The 26196-nt window shown below is 32.7% G+C and overlaps 1 protein-coding gene across 3 annotated transcripts; it reads left to right on the top strand.

Annotated features, from left to right (window-relative positions):
• Nucleotides 1-15842: 15842 nt before the first annotated feature.
• Nucleotides 15843-26176, top strand: LOC112419204 (probable disease resistance protein At4g27220). Of its 3 annotated transcripts, none has more exons than XM_024776329.2 (7): nucleotides 15843-16133; nucleotides 16219-16281; nucleotides 17320-17412; nucleotides 21599-21663; nucleotides 22215-25063; nucleotides 25458-25706; nucleotides 25800-26176. In XM_024776329.2, the coding sequence occupies exons 5-7, from the start codon at nucleotides 22259-22261 to the stop codon at nucleotides 26136-26138; spliced, it is 3393 nt and encodes a 1130-aa protein (XP_024632097.1). In that variant the 5' UTR covers nucleotides 15843-16133; nucleotides 16219-16281; nucleotides 17320-17412; nucleotides 21599-21663; nucleotides 22215-22258; the 3' UTR covers nucleotides 26139-26176. The 3 variants fall into 3 exon arrangements, with proteins under 3 accessions (XP_024632097.1, XP_024632105.1, XP_039691013.1); XM_024776337.2 differs by having other exon boundaries at nucleotides 21599-21670; XM_039835079.1 differs by lacking the exons at nucleotides 15843-16133; nucleotides 16219-16281 and adding an exon at nucleotides 16765-17240.
• Nucleotides 26177-26196: the final 20 nt, after the last annotated feature.

Here is a 26196-nt window from a genome sequence, read left to right as displayed (position 1 = left end):
ATGTAAGCAATAAAACAAAGCGTAAACATAAACTACGGAAAACTAGGCGTGACCCGCTTAAAAAAAAGTCCCAGTGAAGTCGCCATTTCTGTTATCTTGATTTTGGGGTGTCAAGTCATTAATTAGGCTTGAACCTTTCAATCTTTGATAATCTCTATTTTTTCTTGGGAAGGGCAAAATTGAGAAAACCCTTAGAAATTCTAAGTTCGGGGGTCGCTTTCACTACGGGAATGTGTTAGGCACCCGCAATGATTATAGAACCTTTTTCCTAGTTTTATGTCTACGCTTTATTTTTAATGCTATTTATTGAAAAGAAGTTTTGCTCATGTTAAGAATGGGGGGAAGAAAGTGTTTGAGTTTTTATTTTAGTGGACTTGGAGAGGTTTTGACCTCTTGCCTACATACCCTTTTAAGGGATCAAAATTCCATGTAGTTCTCTTTCAAAAAATGTTTTTGTGTGTTTCAATTGATTTTAAATTTTGAAAAAATGGTTTTGAAGAAGAGAAAGAGGCCTTAAAGGCATGAGAGAAAAAAATGGTGAATGGTTGGTTCAATTGTTATTAAGAAGGTCTAAGTTGGAATTAGAGTTCATTTGAATTTGATTAAGAAAATAAAGGAAAAATTCAATGGAGTTTTGACTCCAAGGTTTATTTGAAAAAAATTTCAAGTGATGGAAATTGCTTATTTTTTTGGAAAATTGGCATTTTTCTAAGTATCGCATTTCCTAAGCATACATCTAAAGCGGTAAACATGCAACGTGTGTGCGTGTCGGTGCTTGTGTCGGTGTACATCATTAGAGTCCATTGTCCTTTACATTGGCCCTAGTTTACATTCTATGGTCTTGCAAGAAATTAAAAAGGAAATTTTAAACTACCTAAAATATTACATAACATTTTGACATAGAAATGAGAAGGTAAAAAACCTAAACTATGAGAAATTGAAATGAAAAAGGTAAGATGCTCATGAGATGGATGAAACATGAAATGAAATGGTTAGTAACATAAGGCATAAAATTGTAAGAAAAAGTAAGCAATATTGAAATAGGATAGCAAAAAAAAAAAAAAAGAGCAATGAAGTGAAATAAAATGACAAAATATACCTAGAATTTGATATAACACTTAGACATGCACATGACCTATAATTCCCTCATCATAGCAATTTTTTTAAAGAGGTTTGATTTTAAGCTATAATGTGAGAATATCAAGGACACATTCAAGCCAAGCATTATAACACATTCATAGAGATATTTTACACTTTGTTTCTTGATAAAAACACACATTACTTGCCAAACAAGAAAAAGAAAAGAAAATTCACATCCACAAACAGCAAAACACACATATGATTAGAGACATATTCAACATGAAATTGCATATCAATCACTCATATCATGCACCAAGACCATGAACACAATGTGATGAAAAATCCACAAGAAATTCCATTAAAAAGTGAAAAAAAACATCAAGAACTATCACATACATTTTTATTAGTTTTTTCAATGTGTAAAAGCATCACAAGAAGTACCAAAAATGAATAAAAAATATAGGAATTCCTTTAGAATTTTTTTAAGAGAAAAATTAAGCAATCATGGGTTCAAATAGCAAGACAGCAGAGTGCAAGTAGCAAGGAATTAGCAAAAAAAAATGCAGAAACAAACAAACTGAAAGCCCAAGCCCTAATCCACAGATCCGGATGCACAGGGAGCGTTAGATTGATCCAGGAAACCAAACCCTAGATCTAAAGGCTCAGAATGAAGGGAAAGAACCGGAAATAAACCGGACCGGTTCAGGTGTTTATAAAAAGGCTAGGGGACCGGTTTATTTCATTTCTTCCTCTCCTTTCTCTCTCTTCTCTCATCCTAGTGAGAGAAGTTCTCACTTCTCTCTTCTCTCATTCTCACCGGTTTCTTGAAAAGAAGATGATCTTCATCTTCTCCGGTGAAGTTTGTTCCTCCGGCATGGTGGCCGGCCGCCCAAGGGTGGTGGCGCCGCCGCCGGAGTTGAACAAACTTCTCCGATTTCGAAAATTTTTACATTTCTAGAAATCCTTTTTTGTCCTGAATTCGAATCTGGCATTGGATTTTTCAGGCAAAGCTCGAATCAACGTAGATCTGAAATTCTTTTTTTACGGTTTCCGAAATCTTTTTAGTCCTTCTTTTGTTTAGTTTTTTCGAATGAAAGCTTTAGAACTTCACAGATCTACATTTGATTCGTCTTTGTTGATACTTGAGAAAGAAAGATGAAGTTTGAGTTTTACCTGTGATTTGATTGGAGATTCGAACGAAAATCTTCAGAAAAACTTGAACGGCTTCTGTTGGTTAATCTTCGCTTTGAAACCGAAAATAAATCGGTGATGCTCTTCTTCGAATCAATTCTTCTTCATCTTTTCTCTTCTCAGATCCTTCGTGATCGTGCTTGAGTTCGTCAGTGATGGTGATGAATTTGCACTGGAATTGCGAAGGAAATGGTTCAATGATGAAGATTCAGTGTTGAATCACTGAGAATTGTGACGAATTTGCTTGAATTCTGTGTTGATTTTCAGTTCTGGAAAGTTAGGGTTTTTGAATGTTCTTGATGATTTTCGATTTTGATCTAACTGAATGGAGAGAGAAACTGTGATTCTGTTTACGGTGATGTGGCACTGATTCTGTGGATCTTTTTTTTCTTTTCTTTCTGGCTCTGACACTTGGCTATTTATAACCTGCCACTTGTGTTCTTGGACCAATGAGGAAGGAACACCCATAATTGGACTTATGGACATTGCTGCAAAATAAGAAAATTGAAGGACTGGACTGCAATTTACAAAAAAAGACCCTAAAATGCAATTGTAAAAAGTATTGGACTAAAATTGGTAAAAGACTAAAATGCCCCTAGGGACTAAACTGACTCAGATGCAATTTTTGAAATGGTTTTTAAACAAAGACTCAACAGTGATTTGTAAAACAAGTTGAAAAGACTCAGAGATAAACATAGGTACTAAAATGGGTTCCACTGCAGGAAATGACCAAAATACCCTTTTGTATGATTTTGAAATAAAATACAAGAAAAGTAATGCAATGATTCAGAAAGTTTTTCAAATGACTTGTAATGCAAGAAAGACATTTTGGATAGTTTTATGCAAGAAAATCAAAGACAAAATCATGATTGAAAATAATCCGAGACGGAGACAGTAAAATATGCAGATGAAATAAAGTAAAGATTCAGAATAAAACAATAGTAAATTAACAATTATCAAATAAAGTAAAGATTCAGAATAAAACAATAGTAAATTAACAATTATCAGTAGTGCAAAAGCAATTTGGATGAGTATTTTTTAGGTCCAAAATCAGGGTATAACAACTATCAACATTAAATCATATTATAACAGCTTCAAAGATCATCAGTAATATTATATTCAACCTCCATTCCTACCCCAAGGATTAACTCATAACATCTCGTGCGACAAAGATCGCAAAACCCTAAACAAGCTATTTTGTCTTAAAGGAGCTCGCGAGGCGAGGAACATTACTCGCTATGGCGAGTTCAGAAAAGTGTCTATTCGCCTTGGCGAGTAAGCAGCTCGTCTTGGCGAACAAGAAATGGGTGCTCTCGGGAACTTGACTTTTTTCACTCAAAAATCCATTTTTAAACTTTCCCAGGATCAATCTCAATCTAAAAACTTGCCTAATCATTATGATGAATTCTCCCTATTCGCCTTGATGAATTGTCAAGTGATTATGATGAATTCTAACCCCCTTACCTTAGTAGGTTAATCTCCCTAGCTTAGGCTTCAATTTTGCTCCTAGCTCTTCTCCTAACCCTTGATTCTTCAAGTCCTCTTCTCTATACCCTTTTCTCCTCTTACTCCCACTTTCTCTCTCTATTCACTCTCAAAAATATCTTATGAAGGAAAGTGTGTGGAAATTCTCATAAGAGTAGGTTTTATACTAAGTCTCCTTATTGGGCCTAACCCTCCACTTAATGGACTTAACCCATTTCTATTCAAACCAAAAATGTTTCTACACTCTAACCGGTAATTAACTAATAACGGTCAAGTAAAGGTAAAATCTCAATTTTACTCTAGTAACTTAGTAAAATAACTATTCTCACTAATCATAAAAGTAATTCTCGCCAAACTTACAATTTTACCCGTTTTCATTAAATGACTGAAATACCCCTAAGTCCAAAATGACTAAAATACCATTCTAACATGGAAACCCATGAAAATACACCCAATGATGAATAATCACATATAAACACATAATAAAAGTAATTAAAATAAATCTAACTAAAAATCGGGCTGTTACACCGCTAGCTCCGGCGGCCTTACCAGTATCGACTTGAACGACTTATCCTTGGACACCCTCCTTTCGCCTCCTTCCACGGTGCCTTCCCTCTGACTTTCCTTTGACCTTGAACCTCCTCCCTCCCAAATCTAGCTTTTTTCACCTTCACTCTACATTCTCCCATCCAGACTTCCACCAACCTTCGCTCCAACACCTCTAAGTTCTGTATCTCCTTGAACTTCACGAAGCCGAAACGTCTGCCCCTCCGATCGACCTTCAACGGCACATAGATCTCTGCCACCGAGCCAAACACGCCGAACACCTTATACATTTCCCATACGAAGTAGCCTTCGGGGAAATCCGAAAAAAAAGGGTGTGGCAGTTACATCCAACTTGCGCAGATAGGCGCTGCGTGGCTTCAAACCCTCAGTCCTCACATCTTTGTCCATGATCCCACTCTCTCCCACTGTTGCTCTCTCTGTTTGTGTTCCCATAGTTGCCCCAAAACCCCACCAGAGCGTCTCTCTCTACTTACTCTCTCTAAATCTAATGATTTTCTTATTACTTTTGCTCTATCCTTTTTTAATGATTTTGTAGGAATGTGGTTTTATAAAATAAATATTAAATATAGGGGCTGTACAAAAAAGTATTTTATATGTAAGTAGAAATTCTTCATCAACGTTAAAGTAAAGTATGGTTTATTCTATTTTCGAACTCACATATATAATCGAGTCAACTGATGAACCAAACGAGTCGAATTATATAGTACAAATTCAGCTCATTTAATTAACGAACTTAATTTTCATCTTAAGTTCGGCTCATTTGGTACATGAATCAAATTCAACGAATTAATTGTCGAGTCAAATTTTAAACTATATTCGAGTTGATTCGGTTCATTGACAAACTTAAATTCATACGAAGCACTATGCACTTCATAGCTGTTTCCCATTTTGTAATTTTGTAACGATTTTTATTTGTTGAAGATAAAACTATCAGAGAGGGAGATTGAAGTTGCAACGAACAAAATTAATTTGCAATAAAGTTTCTATGAACTTGCACCTAACCAAATGCACTTCAATTATGGGAGTAGGTATCACGCGTTGAGTACAACTAACAAAAGTTACTAGCAGAGTAGAGTCTAATCTATGGAAAATAATTTTTAGACATTCAATATTTGATCTACCATTTGAAATAAAGAAAATAAAATAATACTTTCTTCGATCCTATTTACATGAAACAATTCACTTTTTACCTACGTTGAATAATTTATGTATTTTGTTTAGATTTTTGGGAAATGTTAACCAGTGCTCTCGGGGGAGAGCACTGGTTAAGGAAGTACATATAGTAGCTTTTGTATTGGAAATTGTGTAATCAACTTTTCTCGCCAAGCTTACAATTTTACCCGTTTTCATAAAATGATTGAAATACCCATAAGTCCAAAATGACTAAAATATCATTCTAACACGGAAATCCATGAAAATACATCCAATGATGAATAATCACATATAAACACATAATAAAAGTAATTAAATAAATCTAGCTAAAAATCGGGTTGTTACACCGCTAGCTCCGGCGGCCTTACCAGTATCAACTTGAATGACTTATCCTTGGACACCCTCCTCTCGCCTCCTTCCAACGGTGCCTTCCCTCTGACTTTCCTTTGACCTTGAACCTCCTCCCTCCCAACCGTCGTTTCGACACCTTTAAGTTATGTATCTCCTTGAACTTCACGAAGCCGAAACGTCTGCCCTTCCGATCGACCTTCAACGGCACATAGATCTCTGCCACCGAGCCGAACACCTTATACATTTCCAATACGAAGTAGCCTTCGGGGAAATCCGAAAAAAAAGGGTGTGGCAGTTACATCCAACTTGCACAGATAAGCGCTGCGTGGCTTCAAAACCTCAGTCCTCACATCTTTGTCCTTGATCCCACTCCCTCCCACTGTTGCTCTCTCTGTTTGTGTTCCCATAGTTGCCCCAAAACCCCACCAGAGCGTCTCTCTATACTTTCTCTCTCTAAATCTAATGATTTTCTTATTACTTTTGCTCTATCCTTTTTTAATGATTTTGTAGGAATGTGGTTTTATAAAATAAATATTAAATATAGGGGCTGTACAAAAATGCATTTTATATGTAAGTAGAAATTCTTCATCAACGTTAAAGTAAAGTATGGTTTATTCTATTTTCGAACTCATATATATAATTGAGTCAATTGATGAACCAAACGAGTCGAATTATATATAGTTCAAATTCAGCTCATTTAATTAACGAACTTAATTTTCATCTGAAGTTCGGCTCATTTGGTATATGAATCAAGTTCAACGAATTAATTATCGAGTCAAATTTTAAACTATGTTCGAGTTGGTTCGGTTCATTGACAATCGTAAATTCATACGAAGCACTATGCACTTCATAGCTGTTTCCCATTTTGTAATTTTGTAACGATTTTTATTTGTTGAAGATAAAACTATCAGAGAGGGGGATTGAAGTGAGTTTTGCTGTTCCCACATATAGTATGGCTGTGCCACACCAGTAATTTACGCAAATACCCTCTCGGCAGTTAACTACCGAGGAATTTGAAATCCGGCTGCAGTTAACTGCCGAGGAAAATGTTTCATCCGATGAAACAGCTACCTGCTCCCCCTACACACTATTTTTCATCACCTTCATTTCCAACCTCATTTCAATCCCAAAATCCATTTTTTCTATAATCAATTTTTGATCCAAAATCATTCAAGCATCAAGCATAGGAGGTATCAACACACTATTGACGTAAAAAAACAGGTATTGTGCATTTTATTTGAGTCATTTTTTGGGTGTTTTAGGGGTATCTACGTCAGTTACGTAGAACCCTGTCATGGGAATCCTCGGTAGTTAACTGCCGAGGAATATTTCGGTGGTTTAGTGCCGAGGAAAACCTCGGTAGCTAGGTACCGAGGAACTCTTGGTGAAAATTTTCACCACGAAAAAATGGCAGCCACTGCCAAATTTTCAAAAAAAAATTTCTTTTTTCTTTTTTTTTTGTTTTTTTTGTTTTGATTCATTATGGCATTGATGTTTATGCATTACTTAGTTGTTAATTCATATTTATGTGTTGTTTAATTATAGTAATGGTAAAGAATGCGAAAGATGTTCCGGGAGAGACAAAATAAAATTTTGTCGAAAATTCCGGAGATGTCAAATCGCCTAATTTTGAAGCGAAAACAAACATAGATGAAGCTTCTGTCCATGTTGAAGCTTCAAAGTATGTTGGCGGCTCCGGTGTACTCCCACTTCAACCCCACGAGGTCAACACGGCTAAGTTTTTTTCAGACGACGTTAAGTCGAAAAATATAGATGAATTGCTTGAGTGGGTGCGCCAACAAGCAAATAAGGCGGGATTTACCATTGTCACACAAAGATCAAGCTTGATCAATCCAATGTTCCGGCTAGTGTGTGAAAGGAGTGGAAGTCACATAGTTCCGGAAAAAAAACAGAAGCATGCAAACACGGGCTCAAGAAAATGCGGTTGCTTATTCATGATTAGTGGATATCAAAGTAAGCAAACAAAGGAATGGGGATTAAACATTCTTAATGGAGTTCACAACCATCCCATGGAGCCGGCTTTAGAAGGACACATTCTTGCCGGTAGATTAAAGGAGGACGACAAGAAGATCGTACGTGACTTGACCAAGAGCAAGATGCTTCCAAGAAATATTTTGATACACTTGAAGAACCAGAGACCACATTGCATGACAAATGTGAAGCAAGTGTACAATGAACGTCAACAAATATGGAAGGCAAATAGGGGTGACAAGAAGCCGTTGCAATTTCTAATCTCGAAGTTGGAGGAGCACAACTATACTTATTACTCAAGAACACAACTTGAAAGTAATACTATTGAAGATATTTTTTGGGCTCATCCAACATCCATTAAATTGTTTAACAATTTTCCAACGGTTTTGGTTATGGACTCCACGTACAAGACCAACATGTATAGGATGCCAATGTTTGAGGTAGTTTGGGTGACTTCAACCGATTTGACATATTCGGTTGGGTTTGGATTTATGACACATGAGAAAGAAGAAAACTTTGTTTGGGTTTTAACAATGTTGCGTAAACTTCTTTCGTCAAAGATGAATATGCCTAAGGTGATTGTTACCGATAGGGATATGTCTTTGATGAAAGCGGTTGCACATGTTTTTCCGGAAAGTTATGCATTGAATTGTTTTTTTCATGTGCAAGCTAATGTTAAACAAAGGTGTGTCTTGAATTGTAAATATCCTTTGGGCTTTAAAAAGGATGGGAAAGAGGTGAGCAATCGGGATGTGGTGAAGAATATAATGAACGCATGGAAAACTATGGTTGAATCTCCCAATCAACAATTATATGCAAATGCATTAGTGGAGTTCAAAGATTCATGTAGTGATTTCCCAATTTTTGTAGATTATGCCATGACCACCTTGGATGAAGTGAAGGACAAAATTGTGAGGGCATGGACAGACCATGTATTGCATCTTGGTTGCAGGACCACAAACAGGGTCGAATCGGCCCATGCTTTGTTGAAGAAATACTTGGACAATAGTGTGGGTGATTTGGGTACTTGTTGGGAGAAAATACATCACATGTTGTTGCTCCAGTTCACCGCTATACAAACATCCTTTGGTCAAAATGTTTGCGTGTTGGAACATAGATTCAAAGATGTCGCCTTGTACTCGGGGTTAGGTGGTCATGTGTCTAGAAATGCTTTGGACAACATTGCTTTGGAAGAAAAACGTTGTAGGGAAACATTGTGCATGGACAATGACATTTGTGGTTGTGTTCAAAGGACATCTTATGGACTACCATGTGCATGTGAAATTGCTACAAAACTCCTTCAAGAGAAGCCAATTTTATTGGATGAGATATACCACCATTAGCTTCGGTTATCTATGGGTGAACAAAGTAATGAAGATGCTTTTTGTGTCGAGGTTGAGTTGAAGGCTATTGTAGAGCGTCTAAAGAAACTCCCTTTCCAAATGAAGCTTGAGGTCAAAGAGGGTTTGCGGCAATTGGCATTTCCTGAAACCACCTTGATGTCTCCACCACCACGAAAAGTACCAACCAAGGGAGCAAAGAAAAAAGTCGACATTGCGAGGTCTAAAGGAAAAATTACATCGACTAGTCGGATCCCTTCTTCTTGGGAGGTTGTTGATTCCCAAAATCCGGATAGCCAACCGTCACCATCACCAACTACATCATCATATAAAAGGAAAAAAGGTGCTCGTCTTGGTAAAACATCACTTTCCCCACTTCCACCACCTACTCGGTATCCAAAGCCTAAAGCTATCCTGGTTATGCGTCCTATTGATTATATGCCACGCTTCATGCTTCCATTTATTGAAAAAGTGGTGGATGTTATCGGCGATGGACATTGCGGATTTCGGGCTATAGCGGAGTTCATGGGCTTGACCGAAAAAAATCATCTCATGATCCGTACACATCTTATCCAAGAGTTGATGGATCATAGAGATGATTATGTTGAAGTATTTGCGGGTGAGGATCGTTATAACTATATTTTAAACGGATTACATCCTCCCGCAAATACAAAAACTTGTGCACATCTTGTTGATAAGTGGTTGACATTTCCGGACATGGGACACATTGTTGCTAATTATTACAAAATGTGTGTGGTTGTGTTGACAAATCTTGAAGTTGGAAAATCGGAATCGTTTTTCCCACTAAGAGGGCCACCACCGCCGGGTAATCAAAAAACTCCCATCTTGTGCCTTGGGGCAATTCCAAATCATTTTGTGCTTATTTCCTTGAAGAATGGTTGTCCATTACCTCCATCATCTACGGAGTGGCACAATCACAAGAAAGAAGATGCGGTGACTTGGGAAGATGAGTATTTGGATCGACATGACTTGTTCCGAAAGCTCACGGCTATTGAAAGTGGAAACAAACCGTGCAAACCACAAAAGGAGTCAAACAAAGCGGCGCCTATTTTGTTGGACACTCCCGAAAAACCAAAGCAACAATTTGAAGTTATTGCGGAAGATGAGGAAGATTCTATGTCACTTGATCTTCTCCAATCACTTGGTCTTTAATGAGTGATTTTTTTGTCGGTGTTAGTTCTTTTTTTTTGGTAGAAATTACACCGATGTATTTTTTTGGGTCGAAATTGTAACGCCAATTTTTTGGTGGCCAATATATAACTAACATTATGTAATTTATATTGATATATATATATATATATATATATATATATATATATATATATATATATATATATATGATAATATGATTTTTATGTGGAGAAAATAATGCAATACTAATTTATAGCTTTTTAATGTTTTCCGCATTTCATTTATTCGATATTACATTCCATTTAATTTTGTTCTAATATATGATTGTTTTGTTACAAAATTTTTCAAGTGAGACATGTCTAAGGTTGCACAAATTGAAGGGCGGGTTAGGTACTCCGCGTTTAAAAAGACGGTTAAGGTTATGATAACGCTGACGGACTCTCTTGACAATTTGAAAGCACAACTTAACACTTATTTTGAGCATCTTGGTGAAAATCAATATACACGTCACTTGTTTGGTCAAATGCCATGCATAGACCTAGGAGAAGATAAAGATGAATACGCATGGAAAACGGCAAGCTATATGCCTTTGCTTATTCGCGACGACGGCGACGTCGGATTTATGTTTCGGAATATGGTGGAAGACAATATATTATATATGTATGTTCGTTCCATATGTAATTGCATTGAATGTAAGTAGGGATTTAATTTAATGATGTATAATGAGTAGTTTAATTATGGACACTTTGTAATGTTTTGATGAATTTCAAACGTCTGTTTAATTTTAACCAAATGTCGGTTTAATTTAATTATGAACAATTGTAAAAGATATTGTATTTGTCTTCATTATGTCCGAGTTTCAATCTTGTATGAATTATATTACCTTTGGAAATGCTCTGGTTTAATTACAGGTAAAAACTGGCCGAAAAAATGGCTTGGAAATACTTAGAATTATGCAGAACCTGCTGTCTGCATAATCAAATTTCCTCGGCAGTTAACTACCGAAGTTTTCCTCGGCAGTTAACTGCCGCCGGTTTCCTAAAAACCTCGATAGCAAACTGCCGAAGGGTATTTTGGTATTTTACTCGTGTGGCACAGCCAAACAACATGTGGGAACAGCAATCCTCGATTGAAGTTGCAACTAACAAAATTAATTTGCAATAAAGTTTCTATGAACTTGCACCTAACCAAATGCACTTCAATTATGGAGTAGGTATCACGCGTTGAGTACAACTAACAAAAGTTACTAGCAGAGTAGAGTCTAATCTATGGAAAATAATTTTTAGACATTCAATATTTGATCTACCATTTGAAATAAAGAAAATAAAATAATACTTTATTGGATCCTATTTACATGAAACAATTGACTTTTTACCTACGTTGAATAATTTATGTATTTTGTTTAGATTCTTGGAAAATGTTAACTAGTGCTCTCGGGGCACTGGTTAAGGAAGTACATATAGTAGTTTTTGTATTGGAAATTGTGTAATCAACTTTTCAAAAGTAAAAAAAAATTATTTTTAATTCAAATTTTTCTTTTTTGAATTTCTTAACTAGTGTCTCGGGGACACTGGTTAACATGACCATAGATTCTTAAATAAGTAATAAATTATTCAATATATATAAAACAATCAATTGTTTCCGGTAAATAAAACCCGAAGGATTAGTATGTGATATGATGTTGGATGGATGTATAAAAAGCAAGAGTGTAGATATAAAATATAAATGCTCTTTATTTATATAGTAATATATTTGTACCATTTAATAATAACTTTTGTAACTCTTTCAAAAAAAATTAATAACTTTTGTAACAATTGTGTTTTGTATTCATATTCACGCGTCAAAGAGTCAAGTTAAAATCCAAACATAGTTCCGACAATTCCTGAGTTTATTGCTTTTGATTGGAATATATCAATTAATTAATATTATATTTAATTTAATTTGAAAATGTGCAATCAAGAATCACGTGCTCCACTTGCAGTAGCAGACGATAACAGCACTACACTGTGAATTGAATTATTATGTTTTGTGTTCATATTCACATATCTATCTAATATCTAATGAGTCAAGTCAATATCCAAACATATTAACATAGTTCTTCTTACTTTCAAAAAAAAAAACATAGTTCTTCAATACCTCAAAGCCATCTCTGAGTTTATTGTTCTTAAGCTTAAACAAAAAATACTTTTACTCATTGTCTTTCGCTTTTCATTCTTGAATTAATCTCTTACTATTTCTGTTTTATTAATTTTTCTTTCAGTTTTTTTGCTATTTTCCCATTCCTACTGCAAAAACAAAAAAAAAAACCAAAAACCAAAACTCAAAAATAGTGAACGAAAGTTATCTTATGTATATTCTCTGCATTTTAATTTGTTATCACTCTGTTCATTTCAAATATTGGAGTTTCTTCAACAAGTGGTATGCATTAATTTGTTTTCCTTCACAAATAAAGTAAAATTTTGCAATTCCTCACTTTCAACATTTTTGAGTTCACCCCCACATGATAAAACCACCTTAAACATATTAATTTGTATTTTTTTTCTTCCAGTAATCAGTATATACAACGTTTCTGAATTTAACCAAATTTTATGAACACTCATGTATACATTTCCGAAAGCTTTACCAGAAACCTCTTTAAATCCATTCCGGTAGCATATATTTATGAATTATTATTTTTTAATTATGTTAATTCAACTTGCTTAGTACCATAGTGTTTCGCTAAGGACCCAGGGAGAAAAATCAATTTGTTTAATCAAATTTTGTAGTGATTCTTGACAGAGGACAAAATAAAGACAAATAAATAATAAAAAGAGCAGTAAACTAAATAACATTAACAAACTTAAAAATAAAAGATGAATAGAAACAAAGCAACACCCAAAATCAAAACAAATGTGTATAACAATCTATGCAGTTTTTGGGAAGATGGGAAAGATCTCAACTAGAAAGGAAGGTCGATTGCGGTTTTCAGAAAGCTTTTCATTAGATTTCTTTTTATTTTACAACTAAATAATTATGATGTTTGACTATATTAGGCACCCTAAAATAACCACACCCTACTTACCTTTATCATTAGATTTCTTTTTATTTTACAATTATGCAATTTTGATTCTAACCACTCTTTGAGTTCCTTTTTATTAATTTTACCATTAAAATCAACAAAATTTATCATTTCATAAAAAATAACCTTAAACAACTATATTATTTTGAGACGGATGAAGTTTTAAGATAGTTTAATTGGGGATATATTTCACATGGTTGAGAAAATGAAAATGCTGTTAAATGTCTTTAAGAATTCTTTAATTATCTAAAATAGAAAATTTGTATAAAAATGTGTGTATTTAATCCTTGAAAATTGAGTTATTTAATTTTTTCAATGAATAACTTATTCATTTAGAAACCTTAAATAATATAAAAAATAATACTCGTTAACAAGACCCTTATTACAAATGTAGTATAACTCAACTTTTTACGTCAATTTATTTTACTACCTAGGTGGAATTGAGTCATAAACTCTTATTGTGTGTTTACTACTCCATTCGTCTCATAATTATTGTCTCAGAAAATGTGAAAATAATCCCCAATTATATTTATTCGAAAGTAGGGTTCTAATAAAGTACAAAAAAAATATCATTTTGATTAAGTATCTAAATGCTTGCTTTCAAAAGCATATTTGGTTGCAATGCATCTTTCATTTAGTTTGCTAATTGCTACTATTGAATCAAATATAACAGTACTTGCTAAAGCATGGTTAAAGAAACACCCACATCACAAATTCAAAGTTTTTTAAAAGTTAAATGAACTACTTCTTCAATGCAATGTATTTGGACAATTTCTGATTTGAGAACATTTTTAATTCACGCTTTTAAGCCAATTAATACATATTCAGGTCCACATTCACCAAAAAAATTTGGAATAGTTTTTTGAAGGAATTAGTGGTTGTTGTATGCCTTTTTTACCATAACAGATCCATCTTGTACTATGAAGAGAAAAATAATTAATTGTACCATGAACAATTAAATATATGCCTATAGTTGAGAAATTCAAGTAAAATATGAAAAATTCAACAATGTCTTAATGTTCATCTTTACTCCTTTAATTTCATAGCTCATAGCTGCAAAATTCAAGTAAAATATGAAAATTCAACCTTCTCTTAATGCACCATCCATTGCCAATTCATGTTAAAAAATTCTAAATTTTATTAAATAAACCTTTTATAATGTTCTAAACACGTGTTTGAATTTTTTTTCAAAAATTTAAGATTTTGAAGATAATTAAACAGATTTAGTTTTAGCAGGGACTAAAATTACATGTAATTTTTTTTATAGGGACTAAAAAAACTATTAAAATTAAGTAAGAAATAAACATAGAAGTTCTCAATTTTATAGGAACTAAAACCATATTTAACAAAATTTATATATTTAATGTAAAATACACAAGTTCTAAAACAAACTTACTATCTTAAATATTTTAACATGTGTAAATTTGTACATGATAGAACAACCTTGTAGTCCCGTGAGCATAACTCAGTTGGTAGGACAATGCATTATTATATGCAGGGGCTGGGGTTCGAACCCGGACAACTAACTTATTCACCTTATAAGGTGAATTCTAACCACTAGGTTATCTGACAAAAAAATAAAAGAACAACGGTCAAAGTATATATATGAAGAAAAAAAAAACTGCCAAGGTATATATATGTTTTTTTGACAAGAGGTATATATATGTTATTAGCATTCGTTAGCATTCTAATTATATAAAAAATAGATGTATGATTGTTTTCTCAATGTATTATGCACTTCAAGTTATGTATATGAATTTTATTTCATTTTAGGTCAATGACCATTTTATATCAAAATTGATTCAAAGATGTAATAAATTATTATTTTTAGTATTATCTCCATTTTAATGATGATTAATTATAATGTACTATTATTAAATCCTTAATGAAAAAATTATCATTAAAATATAGTTTTTTTAGTAAATAGTCAATTTCCCCCCTAAAATTGTAAGTTTCATCAATTACCCCCCTGAAATTAACAAAACTTCAATTACCCCCCTAAAATTTCACAACGTTAGTCAATTTACCCCCTCTGTCAAATTTTTCTGCTAGTGGACATGATGTTTTGCAAATACCCCCCCTGAAGTTTTGCACTTATGTGCAAAATGCCCCCCAAATTTAAAAATTTATATTATTCTTTTCTTAAAAACAAACAATTAATAGTTAAATATTAAAGCTAACTATTAAGTTTGGAGTTTGAAAAAACTACATACATGTATACATCAAAATAGGGAAAAATGTGTATTTTTAAAGTCACAATAATGGTTATTTCTAATAGACAAATTATTATTTTTACCATCTTAGTCTTTTAACTCCTCCAACTCCTTCAACATTTGCTCAAACCATTTAAACTGCACAACCCTCAATATTAATCCACAAATCATCCCATTATTGTCACTTTAAAAAATACATATTTTTTCCCATTTTTGAGCCTATTTTGATGTATATATATATATGTATGTATATATATACGTACGAGAGAACACACCAACCAACCAAATTGCATCTAAAGTGTCTTAGTCCAGATCCAAACCTTTCTCACTCAGCTAATTGTCTTTTACATTTGATTCTTGAATTGATCTCTTCTTATTTCTCTGTTTTTATTAATTTGTCTTTCAGTTGTTTGCTATTTTCCATTCTTATTTCAAAAAAAAAAAAAAAACTCAAATATAGTGAAGGAAAGTTTTCTCTGCATTTTTAATTTGTACTCACTCACTTTGTTCATTTCAAGGATTGGAGTTTCTTCAACTAATAAAGAGTATTAGGTATGCATTAATTAATTTGTTTTCCTTTAAGTTATAGTAGATAGCAAAGTTTGTTTTAATATTTTGTTGTTATTGTTGTTTGCAGATCATTAAGTTTCTGCTTTTTTAAGCCATTTTGCATGTTAGATCGCTCCATCAATAGCACCAGGTAAGAGATCCATGCTCTTCAAATTATCACATATATTTTCAAAATCACATCTTTCAAATATGATTTTTATGCAAAACTATTAGGAATAATTTTTTTTAGAGTGTGTTTGGTTGAGAGAAGAAGTTGAGAAGAGAGAAAGAGGTGAGAGAGAGTATGAAAAAAGAGAAATAGGTAAGAAATATGAGAAGAGAGAAACCCGCAGTCCATTGTTGACTCGGTCAACGTTGACGTGGCACCCTAAGTGAGGTGTCACGTGTCAATTTTTTTTTTTTGCCTTGGGAGTCTAAAACTGCCAAAGAATCAAAACATAGGGTGCTGTTTTGTATTTAAATTAGTTAGGAGTCCATAACCGCAACTTTTGGAAAGATAGGGGTCCAAAAATGCAATTAAACCTACTTTTTAATAAAAACTTACTTTATTTAGCGCTTAACCAATGCTCTGGGAACATCGGTTAACATTCTCCATTAGTTAATTTATTTTTCATTGGGTTAGTGTACATCATGTGCACTGCACATGTGAACACTGCCTAACTTAATTAGTTTATCTTTGATTGGGTTAGTAAGTATTTGAATTATCGGAGACTGTGTATCACGTGCAGAGTAGAGTACCACTGTCTAAATTAATTGATGATTATGATTATGTTTCTGTTCTTAATTAAGCAGTAAGCATGCATCTACTACATAGTTTATTCTAAATCCAAACATAGTTTCTCAATTCCTAAAACCCATCTCATAGTTCATCGCTTTTTAACTGAGTCATGAATTAATCTCTTCGTATTTCTGTTTTGTCTTTCAGATATTTATTATTTTCCCATTCCAATGGCAAAAAAGAGAAAAAAAAACCAAAAACCAAAACTAAAAAAATAGTGATGGAAAGTTATCTCATATATTTTCTGCATTTTTTAATTTGTACATTATGATATGAATATGAAGAGATTGGGTTCAGCTTAGTTTTTAGAGGTACGCATTAATTTATTTGTTTTCCTTCACTAACATAATTGTGATTGAAGTTTGTTTTAATATTTGTTGTTATTTGCAGATTTTAAGTTTCTGCTTTTGAGCCATTTTGAGTCTTGTTAGGTCGCATCATCTAATAGCATCGGTTGTTCCGTTGATTCATATCATAATCCAGGTAAGAGGTTCATGACTACTTGTTTCCAATTAAAACAATTTAGGGGCCATTTATTATGTTTTTTTTTTTAACAAAAATTACTTTAAAAAAATAATCAATTTTAAGAGCATTGTGTCTCTTTGTTACAACTTAAAAAAACTAAAAATAGCTTCGATTTGAAACTGTTAAGAGTAGTTCCTCATAATATGGATTTTTTTATAGAGAAGTAAAATAAGTGTGAAAAGATTGAGATTATTTAAAAAAAGAAAATAAGTGTCAAAAGACAATAAGCACTCAATCAATTCAACCCTCTAACAAAATGTCTAAATCGGTCACATTAAAATTCTTTATCATTTACATTTCAACAAATTAATTTATGAAAATTGTTGTTGACACATGTGATTTGGCAGAAAAACACGAGTAAAATACCAAAATATCATTCAGCCATTAACTACCGAAAATGGAATCGACTGCAATTAACTATCGAAGAAATGCCGAAATCCAATTTAATCCATCAGCACTTAAGGCTTTGTTTGCGAGTTGGATTTTGTAGGGGAGGGGAACGGAAGGAAAGGCTTATTGAGTGGTAACCCTTGTTTGCGAGTTTTTAAAAAAGAAGGGAAAAGTTTTGGGGGGTTTTGAAGGGCTTCATTTGTCCAATTTTAAAGTTCCCCCAAATTGGGAGGTTTTGGAGGGTTAAACATACAAATTGACAATTTTACCCTCTTAATAATTCAAAATTCCAATTTCAAAAACTGCTTATTCAAAACAACTTATTTATACAAAACAGCTTATTACGACCTCATTTTCAAAAACCGCTTATTCAAAACAACTTATTACGACCTCATTTTCAAAAACAGCTTAATACGATCTCTTTTTCAAAAACAGCTTATTTATGCAAAACAGCTTAATACGACCTCTTTTTCAAAAACAGCTTATTCAAAACAGCTTATTTATACAAAACACCTTATTACGACCTCATTTTCAAAACAACTTATTTATACAAAACAGCTTATTACGACCTCATTTTCAAAAATCGTTTATTCAAAACAACTTATTTATACAAAACAGCTTAATAGGACCTCATTTTCAAAAACAGCTTATTCAAAACAACTTATTTATGCAAAACAGCTTAATACGATATCTTTTTCAAAAACAGCTTATTCAAAACAACTTATTTATATAAAACAGCTTATTACAACCTCTTTTTCAAAAAGAGCTTATTAAAAATAGGTTATTTATGCAAAACAGGTTAATACGATATCTTTTTCAAAAACAGCTTATTCAAAACAGCTTATTTATACAAAACAGCTTAATACTACCTCATTTTCTAAAACAACTTATTTATACAAAACAGCTTAATACGACCTCATTTTCTAAAGCCGCTTATTCAAAACAACTTATTTATGCAAAACAGCTTAATACGAACTCTCTTTCAAAAACAACTTATTCAAAACAACTTTTTTATACAAAACAACTTAATACAACCTCATTTTTTAAAACCGCTTATTCAAAACAACTTATTTATGCAAAACAACTTACAACGTCCTCTTATTCAAAACAACATTTTGAATAAGTTAATTTTAAAAAAGAGATTGTAATAACCCGTGTTATCTTGATTTTGGGGTGTCAAGTCATTAATTAGGCTTGAACCTTTCAATCATTGATAATCTCTATTTTTTCTTGGGAAGGACAAAATTGAGAAAAACCCTTAGAAATTCTAAGTTCGGGGGTCGTTTTCGTTACGGGAAGGTGTTAGGCACCCGGAACGACTATAGTACTCTATAGGAACCGTTTTCCTAATTTTATGTCTACGCTTTATTTTTAATGCTATTTTATTAAAAAAGAAATTGCTTATGCTAAGAATGGGGGGAGAAGTGTTTGGATTTTTATTTTATTGGACTTGGAGAGGTTTTGACCTCTTGCCTACATACCCTTTTAAGGAATCAAAATTCCATGTAGTTCTCTTTCAAAAAAAATATTTTTTGTGTGTTTCAATTGATTTTAAGTTTTGAAAAAATGGTTTTAAAGAAGGTAAAGAGGCCGTAAAGGCATGAGAGAAGAAAATGGTGAATGGTTGGTTCAATTATTAAAAAAAGGGTCTAAGTTGGAATTAAAGTTCATTTGAGTTTTTCTTAAGAAAATAAAGGGAAAATTCAATAGAGTTTTGACTCCAAGGTTTATTAGGAAAAATTTTCAAGTGATGGAATTTGCTTGTTTTTGGAAAATGAATATTTTTTCTAAGTTTGGTGTTCCCTAAACATACATCTAAAGCGGTAAACATACAACGTGTGTGCGTGTCGGTGTACATCACTATAGAGAGTCCATTGTCCGTTACATTGTTTGCGAGTTAAAAAGCCAACAAGGAAAGGAAATTGAGGGCTTATGTTATAATTTTACTATTTTACCCTTTTTCCTCTTAAAATCAATACATTGTTATACTTCGTAATTTAACTTCTAATTTATTCAAAACAAACAATTTATCTAATGAAAAACAAATTATTACGATCTATTTTTAAAAAACAACTTATTCAAAACAACTTATTTATAAAAAAAAAGCTTATTACAATCACTTTTTAAAAACAAATTATTTATACAAAACAACTTATTACGGCCTCTTTTACAAAACAGCTTATTACGATATTTTTTTTAAAAAACAACTTATTCAAAACAGCTTATTTATACAAAACAGCTTATTATAAACAGCTTAATACGATATCTTTTTCCAAAACAACTTATGTATACAAAACAGCTTATTACGACCTCTTTTCAAAAAACAACTTGTTCAAAACAACTTATTTATACAAAACAACTTATTACAATCTCTTTTTCAAAAACTACTTATTCAAAACAGCTTAATACGATCTCTTTTTCAGAAACAGCTTATTCAAAACAGCTTATTTAAACAAAACAGCATATTACGACATCATTTTCAAAACCGCTTATTCAAAACAACTTAATTATACAAAACATGCTTAATATGACCTCATTTTGAAAAACAGTTTATTCAAAACAACTTATTTAAGCAAAGCAGCTTAATACGATCTCTTTTTCAAAAACAGCTTATTCAAAATAGCTTATTTATATAAAACAGCTTATTACGACCTTATTTTCAGAAACCGCTTATTCAAAACAACTTATTTATACAAAACAGCTTATTACGACCTCTTTTTCAAAAACAGCTAATTCAAAATAGCTTAATAAGATCTCTTTTTTCAAAAACAACTTATTCAAAATAGCTTATTTATACAAAACAACTTAATATGATCTCATTTTCTAAAACCGCTTATTCAAAACAACTTATTTATACAAAACAGCTTATTACGACATCTTTTTCAAGAACCGTTTATTCAAAACAACTAATTTATACAAAACAGCTTATTTATGAAAATGAGGTCGTAATAAGCTGTTTTGTATAAATAAGTTGTTTAAGTTGTTTTGAATAAGCGGTTTTTGAAAATGAGGTCGTAATAAGTTGTTTTATATAAATAAGTTGTTTTGAATAAGCTGTTTTTGAAAATCAGGTCGTAATAAGTTTTTTTGAATATGTGATGTTTGAAAATGAGGTCGTATGAAGTTGTTTTATATAAATAATCTGTTTTGAATAAGCTGTTTTTGAAAATGAGGTCGTAATAAGCTGTTTTATATAAATAAGTTGTTTTGAATAAGCTGTTTTTGAAAATCAGGTCGTAATAAGCTGTTTTGTATAAATAAGTTGTTTTGAATAAGCGCTGTTTGAAAATGAGGTCGTATGAAGATGTTTTATATAAATAATCTGTTTTGAATAAGCTGTTTTTGAAAATGAGGTCGTAATAAGCTGTTTTGTATAAATAAGTTGTTTTGAATAAGCGGTTCTTGAAAAGAGGTCGTTGTAAGCTGTTTTGCATAAATAAGTTGTTTTGAATAAGCGGTTTTAGAAAATGAGGTAATATTAAGCTGTTTTGTATAATAAGTTGTTTTGAAACTAATTAACCAAATAATAAACCAAAAACACAAATATCTTAAGGACTATTATATTAATTACTAATACAAACATAGTTTCTCGGAGTTTATTGCTTTTGAACTGAAACAAAATATAGCTTGGTTGATTGTCTTTCAAATTTTAGTCATTATTTTCTGTATTTTTAATAGTGAAGAGATTGGGTTCACCTTAAAATTTTGCAATTTGTGATTGTAGTTTGTTTTGATATTTTGTTGTTATTTGCAGGTCATTTAGTTTCTTCTTTTGAAGCCAAATTGCATCAGTCTTGTAGATCGCATCATCAATAGCAGGTAAGAGGTACATGCTCTTCAATAAATAATTATCAAAAAGCTTAATGATCTTTCTTTTTAGTAATTTAATTTTGTTTTTTTTATAAGCAAATGAATTAATGGAAGTATAAAGGGTACAAAATATTTGTTCCTATTATATATATTTTTGGATAAAATATATTTACTAGAATTAATTTCCGAAAATGATTAAATATAACGTAAAAGAAGGGTAAAAGAAAAAATACTAGAAATCTTATTCAAACACCGTATAGGAAAACCCAAAGTTTTGTAAATCATGGCCATAAACAATTTGGGGCTAATTTGGTTCATCAAAATTTTTGATCAAATTTGGTTCATCAAATTAAATACAAAGCAAAAATTTGGAAGGAAAGTGGTTGAGTTTATGGAGAAAAAAATAATGGAATGTTGGGTATACAACAAAAGGGAAGGAGAATAATTTTCGAATATTTTAAGGGTAGAAACTAAAATTCCCTTGATGTCCTCACATTTCCAACTATTTCCCTGGCTTCTTTTGCACTCATCCATACAATATCTTTTACTTTCACTTTCAGATTTTGACTCAGGTCCCAAAGAAGAGGAGAAGAAACGAAAATCAATGGATATTTTAATTTCTGTTGTTGCAAAAATAGCAGAATATACCGTTGTGCCTATTGGACGTCAAGCAAGTTACTTGATATTCTACAAAGGCAACTTCAAGAAGTTAAAGGATCATGTTGAAGACCTTCAGGCTGCAAGAGAAATAATGCTCCATTCGGTTGCAAGAGAAAGGGGAAATGGTAGAGAAATTGAAAAACATGTTCTAAATTGGTTGGAGAAAGTGAACGAGGTCATTGAAAATGCAAATCGGCTTCAAAACGATCCTCGTCGTCCCAATGTTAGGTGCTCAGCATGGTCATTCCCCAACTTGATTTTACGTCATCAACTAAGTAGGAAAGCTACAAAAATTACAAACGATGTTGATCAAGTTCAAAGAAAGGAGGTTTTTGATCAAATTGGCTACCTTCCCCCTCTTGATGTAGTAGCCTCCTCCTCCTCAACAAGAGATGGTGAAAAGTATGACACAAGGGAGTTGCTTAAGGAGGACATTGTGAAGGCTTTAGCAGATCCTACTTCACGCAACATTGGGGTCTATGGGTTGGGTGGGGTGGGGAAGACCACTCTGGTGCGGAAAGTTGCTGAGACAGCCAATGAACATAAATTGTTTGATAAAGTGGTTATCACAGAAGTATCGAAAAATCCAGACATTAAAAAAATTCAAGCGGAGATTGCAGATTTCTTGGGTCTGCGATTTGAAGAGGAGAGTATTCTCGGCAGAGCAGAACGCCTTAGACAAAGAATCAAGATGGAGAGAAGTGTCCTTATCATTCTAGATAACATATGGACCATACTTGATTTGAAAGAAGTGGGGATACCAGTTGGTAATGAACATAATGGTTGCAAATTGTTGATGACAAGTAGAAATCAAGATGTGTTGCTGCAAATGGATGTCCCAAAGGATTTCTCTTTCAAAGTTGAACTTATGAGTGAAAATGAGTCATGGAGCTTGTTTCAATTTATGGCAGGGGATGTGGTTAAAGATAGCAATTTGAAAGATCTACCATTTAAAGTGGCCAGAAAATGTGCAGGTTTGCCTCTTAGGGTAGTGACAGTAGCGCGTGCAATGAAAAATAAGAGGGATGTTCAGTCTTGGAAAGATGCATTAAGGAAATTACAAAGTAATGATCATACAGAGATGGACCCGGGAACTTATTCTGCTTTGGAATTGAGTTACAACTCATTGGAGAGTGATGATATGAGGGATCTCTTCTTGCTTTTTGCATTAATGCTAGGTGATGATATAGAGTACTTTCTCAAAGTTGCAAAGGGGTTGGACATATTGAAGCATGTTAATGCCATAGATGATGCAAGAAACAGACTTTACACAATAATCAAATCTTTGGAGGCGGCTTGTCTTTTGCTTGAAGTTAAAACAGACGGAAATATCCAAATGCATGACTTTGTTCGTGATTTTGCTATCTCCATAGCACGTAGGGACAAGCATATATTTCTAAGAAAACAATCTGATGAGGAATGGCCAACCAATGATTTTCTAAAAAGGTGCACGCAGATCTTTCTAAAAAGATGTCATACACTCGAGCTTCCTCAAACGATAGATTGTCCAAACGTTAAGCTTTTCTATTTGGGCTGTAACATTTCTTCTTTCAAAATCCCTGATGCTTTTTTTGAGGGAATGAGAAGCCTTAGAGTGCTAGACTTAACGCGCTTGAACTTGTTATCATTACCCACGTCGTTTCGGTTCCTAACAGAGCTTCAAACATTGTGTTTGGATTATTGCATTTTGGAAAATATGGATGCAATAGAAGCTTTGCAAAATTTAGAAATTCTTCGCCTTTGGAAATCTTCAATGATCAAGTTGCCAAGAGAAATAGGGAGATTGATTCGATTGAGAATGCTTGACTTGAGCCATTCAGGAATAGAGGTAGTCCCACCCAACATCATATCAAGCTTGACTAAATTGGAGGAGTTGTACATGGGTAATACCTCTATTAATTGGGAAGATGTGAGTTCAACGTTTCATAATGAAAATGCTAGTCTTGCCGAGCTTCAAAAACTACCCAAATTGACAGCTCTAGAATTACAAATTCGTGAGACTTGGATGTTGCCAAGGGACTTGCAATTGGTGTTTGAGAAGCTGGAAAGATATAAAATAGCTATTGGAGATGTATGGGACTGGTCTGACATCAAGGATGGAACCTTAAACACATTGATGCTCAAACTTGGTACAAACATACATTTGGAGCATGGAATTAAAGCATTGATTAAAGGTGTTGAGAATTTGTATTTGGATGATGTAGATGGAATTCAAAATGTGCTTCCTCACCTAAATAGAGAAGGATTTACATTGCTGAAACATCTCCATGTCCAAAATAATACTAACTTGAATCACATTGTTGACAATAAAGAGAGAAATCAAATCCATGCGTCCTTTCCCATCTTGGAAACACTAGTGCTTCTTAATCTTAGAAACTTGGAGCATATATGTCATGGTCAACCTTCAGTTGCTTCTTTTGGAAGTCTCAGTGTTATCAAAGTAAAAAATTGCGTCCAGTTAAAGTATCTTTTCTCCTTTACAATGGTTAAAGGACTTTCTCACCTTTCTAAGATTGAAGTTTGTGAGTGCAATTCTATGAAGGAGATAGTGTTCAGAGACAACGATTCAAGTGCTAATAATGATATCACTGATGAAAAAATCGAGTTTCTTCAATTGCGTTCTTTGACTTTAGAACATTTGAAGACACTTGATAATTTTGCCTCTGATTATTTGACACATCATAGAAGTAAGGAAAAGTATCACGATGTAGAGCCATATGCTTCTACTACACCATTTTTCAATGCTCAGGTATGCTATTTTGTTTTTACCTTCTTTAGATACATATGATATAATTTTTGATTTTGTGATATGTAAAAACAGATTGATTCATGAATAAATTTGTTTAGAGAAGAAAGAAAAAACAATTGAGTAAATGAACAACATTAATATTTTCTGTTCAAAAAACTATAATGCTTATTTTTTCCACGAAACTGCAATAGATGTGATAATAAAAGTCATTTAAAAAATTATAAGTATACTATTAGTTATAAGTTAGTTTTATCCTTAAAAAATATATTTAAATAGATTCTTGTATTTGAAGACTTCATACTGTTTCATAGTATTTACTTTTTAACTAGTTATACGTTGTTTCGATGTTTCATATTATAAGAGTAATGATTTCTGTTAATTTGTTTTTATGTAGGTTTCATTTCCTAATTTGGATACCCTTAAATTAAGCTCACTTCTCAATTTGAACAAAGTCTGGGATGAGAATCATCAATCAATGTGCAACTTGACTAGCTTGATTGTGGATAATTGTGTTGGATTGAAGTATTTATTCTCCTCTACTTTGGTTGAAAGTTTTATGAACCTCAAACATCTTGAAATAAGTAATTGTCCTATCATGGAGGATATAATCACTAAAGAAGATAGAAATAATGCAGTAAAAGAGGTATGGTAATTCTATTATTGAAAACATCCAATTTTTTAAAATTGTAATTTAAATAATTATTTATACTGATGGTGGTTATTCATGATTTCATAGGTTCATTTTTTGAAATTAGAGAAAATGATATTGAAGGATATGGACAGCTTGAAGACAATATGGCATCGGCAATTTGAAACATCGAAGATGTTGGAAGTGAACAATTGTAAGAAAATTGTGGTGGTTTTTCCTTCTTCAATGCAAAACACATATAATGAGCTTGAGAAGTTGGAGGTTAGAAATTGTGCTTTAGTTGAAGAGATATTTGAATTGAATTTGAATGAAAATAACAGTGAAGAGGTTATGACACAATTGAAAGAGGTTACTCTAGATGAACTGATGAAGTTGAAAAATAATGGAGTGGAGATCCTCAAGGAATTCTTAGTTTTCAAAATCTAATAAATGTACAATTGAAACATTGTGCAAGCTTGGAGTATTTATTACCATTCTCTGTAGC

The sequence above is a fragment of the Medicago truncatula genome, chromosome 1, assembly GCF_003473485.1.
Source record: "Medicago truncatula cultivar Jemalong A17 chromosome 1, MtrunA17r5.0-ANR, whole genome shotgun sequence".
Taxonomy (NCBI): Eukaryota; Viridiplantae; Streptophyta; class Magnoliopsida; order Fabales; family Fabaceae; genus Medicago; species Medicago truncatula.
The sequence above is the reverse complement of the archived record's forward strand: the minus strand, read 5'-3'. Positions and strand labels throughout refer to the sequence as shown.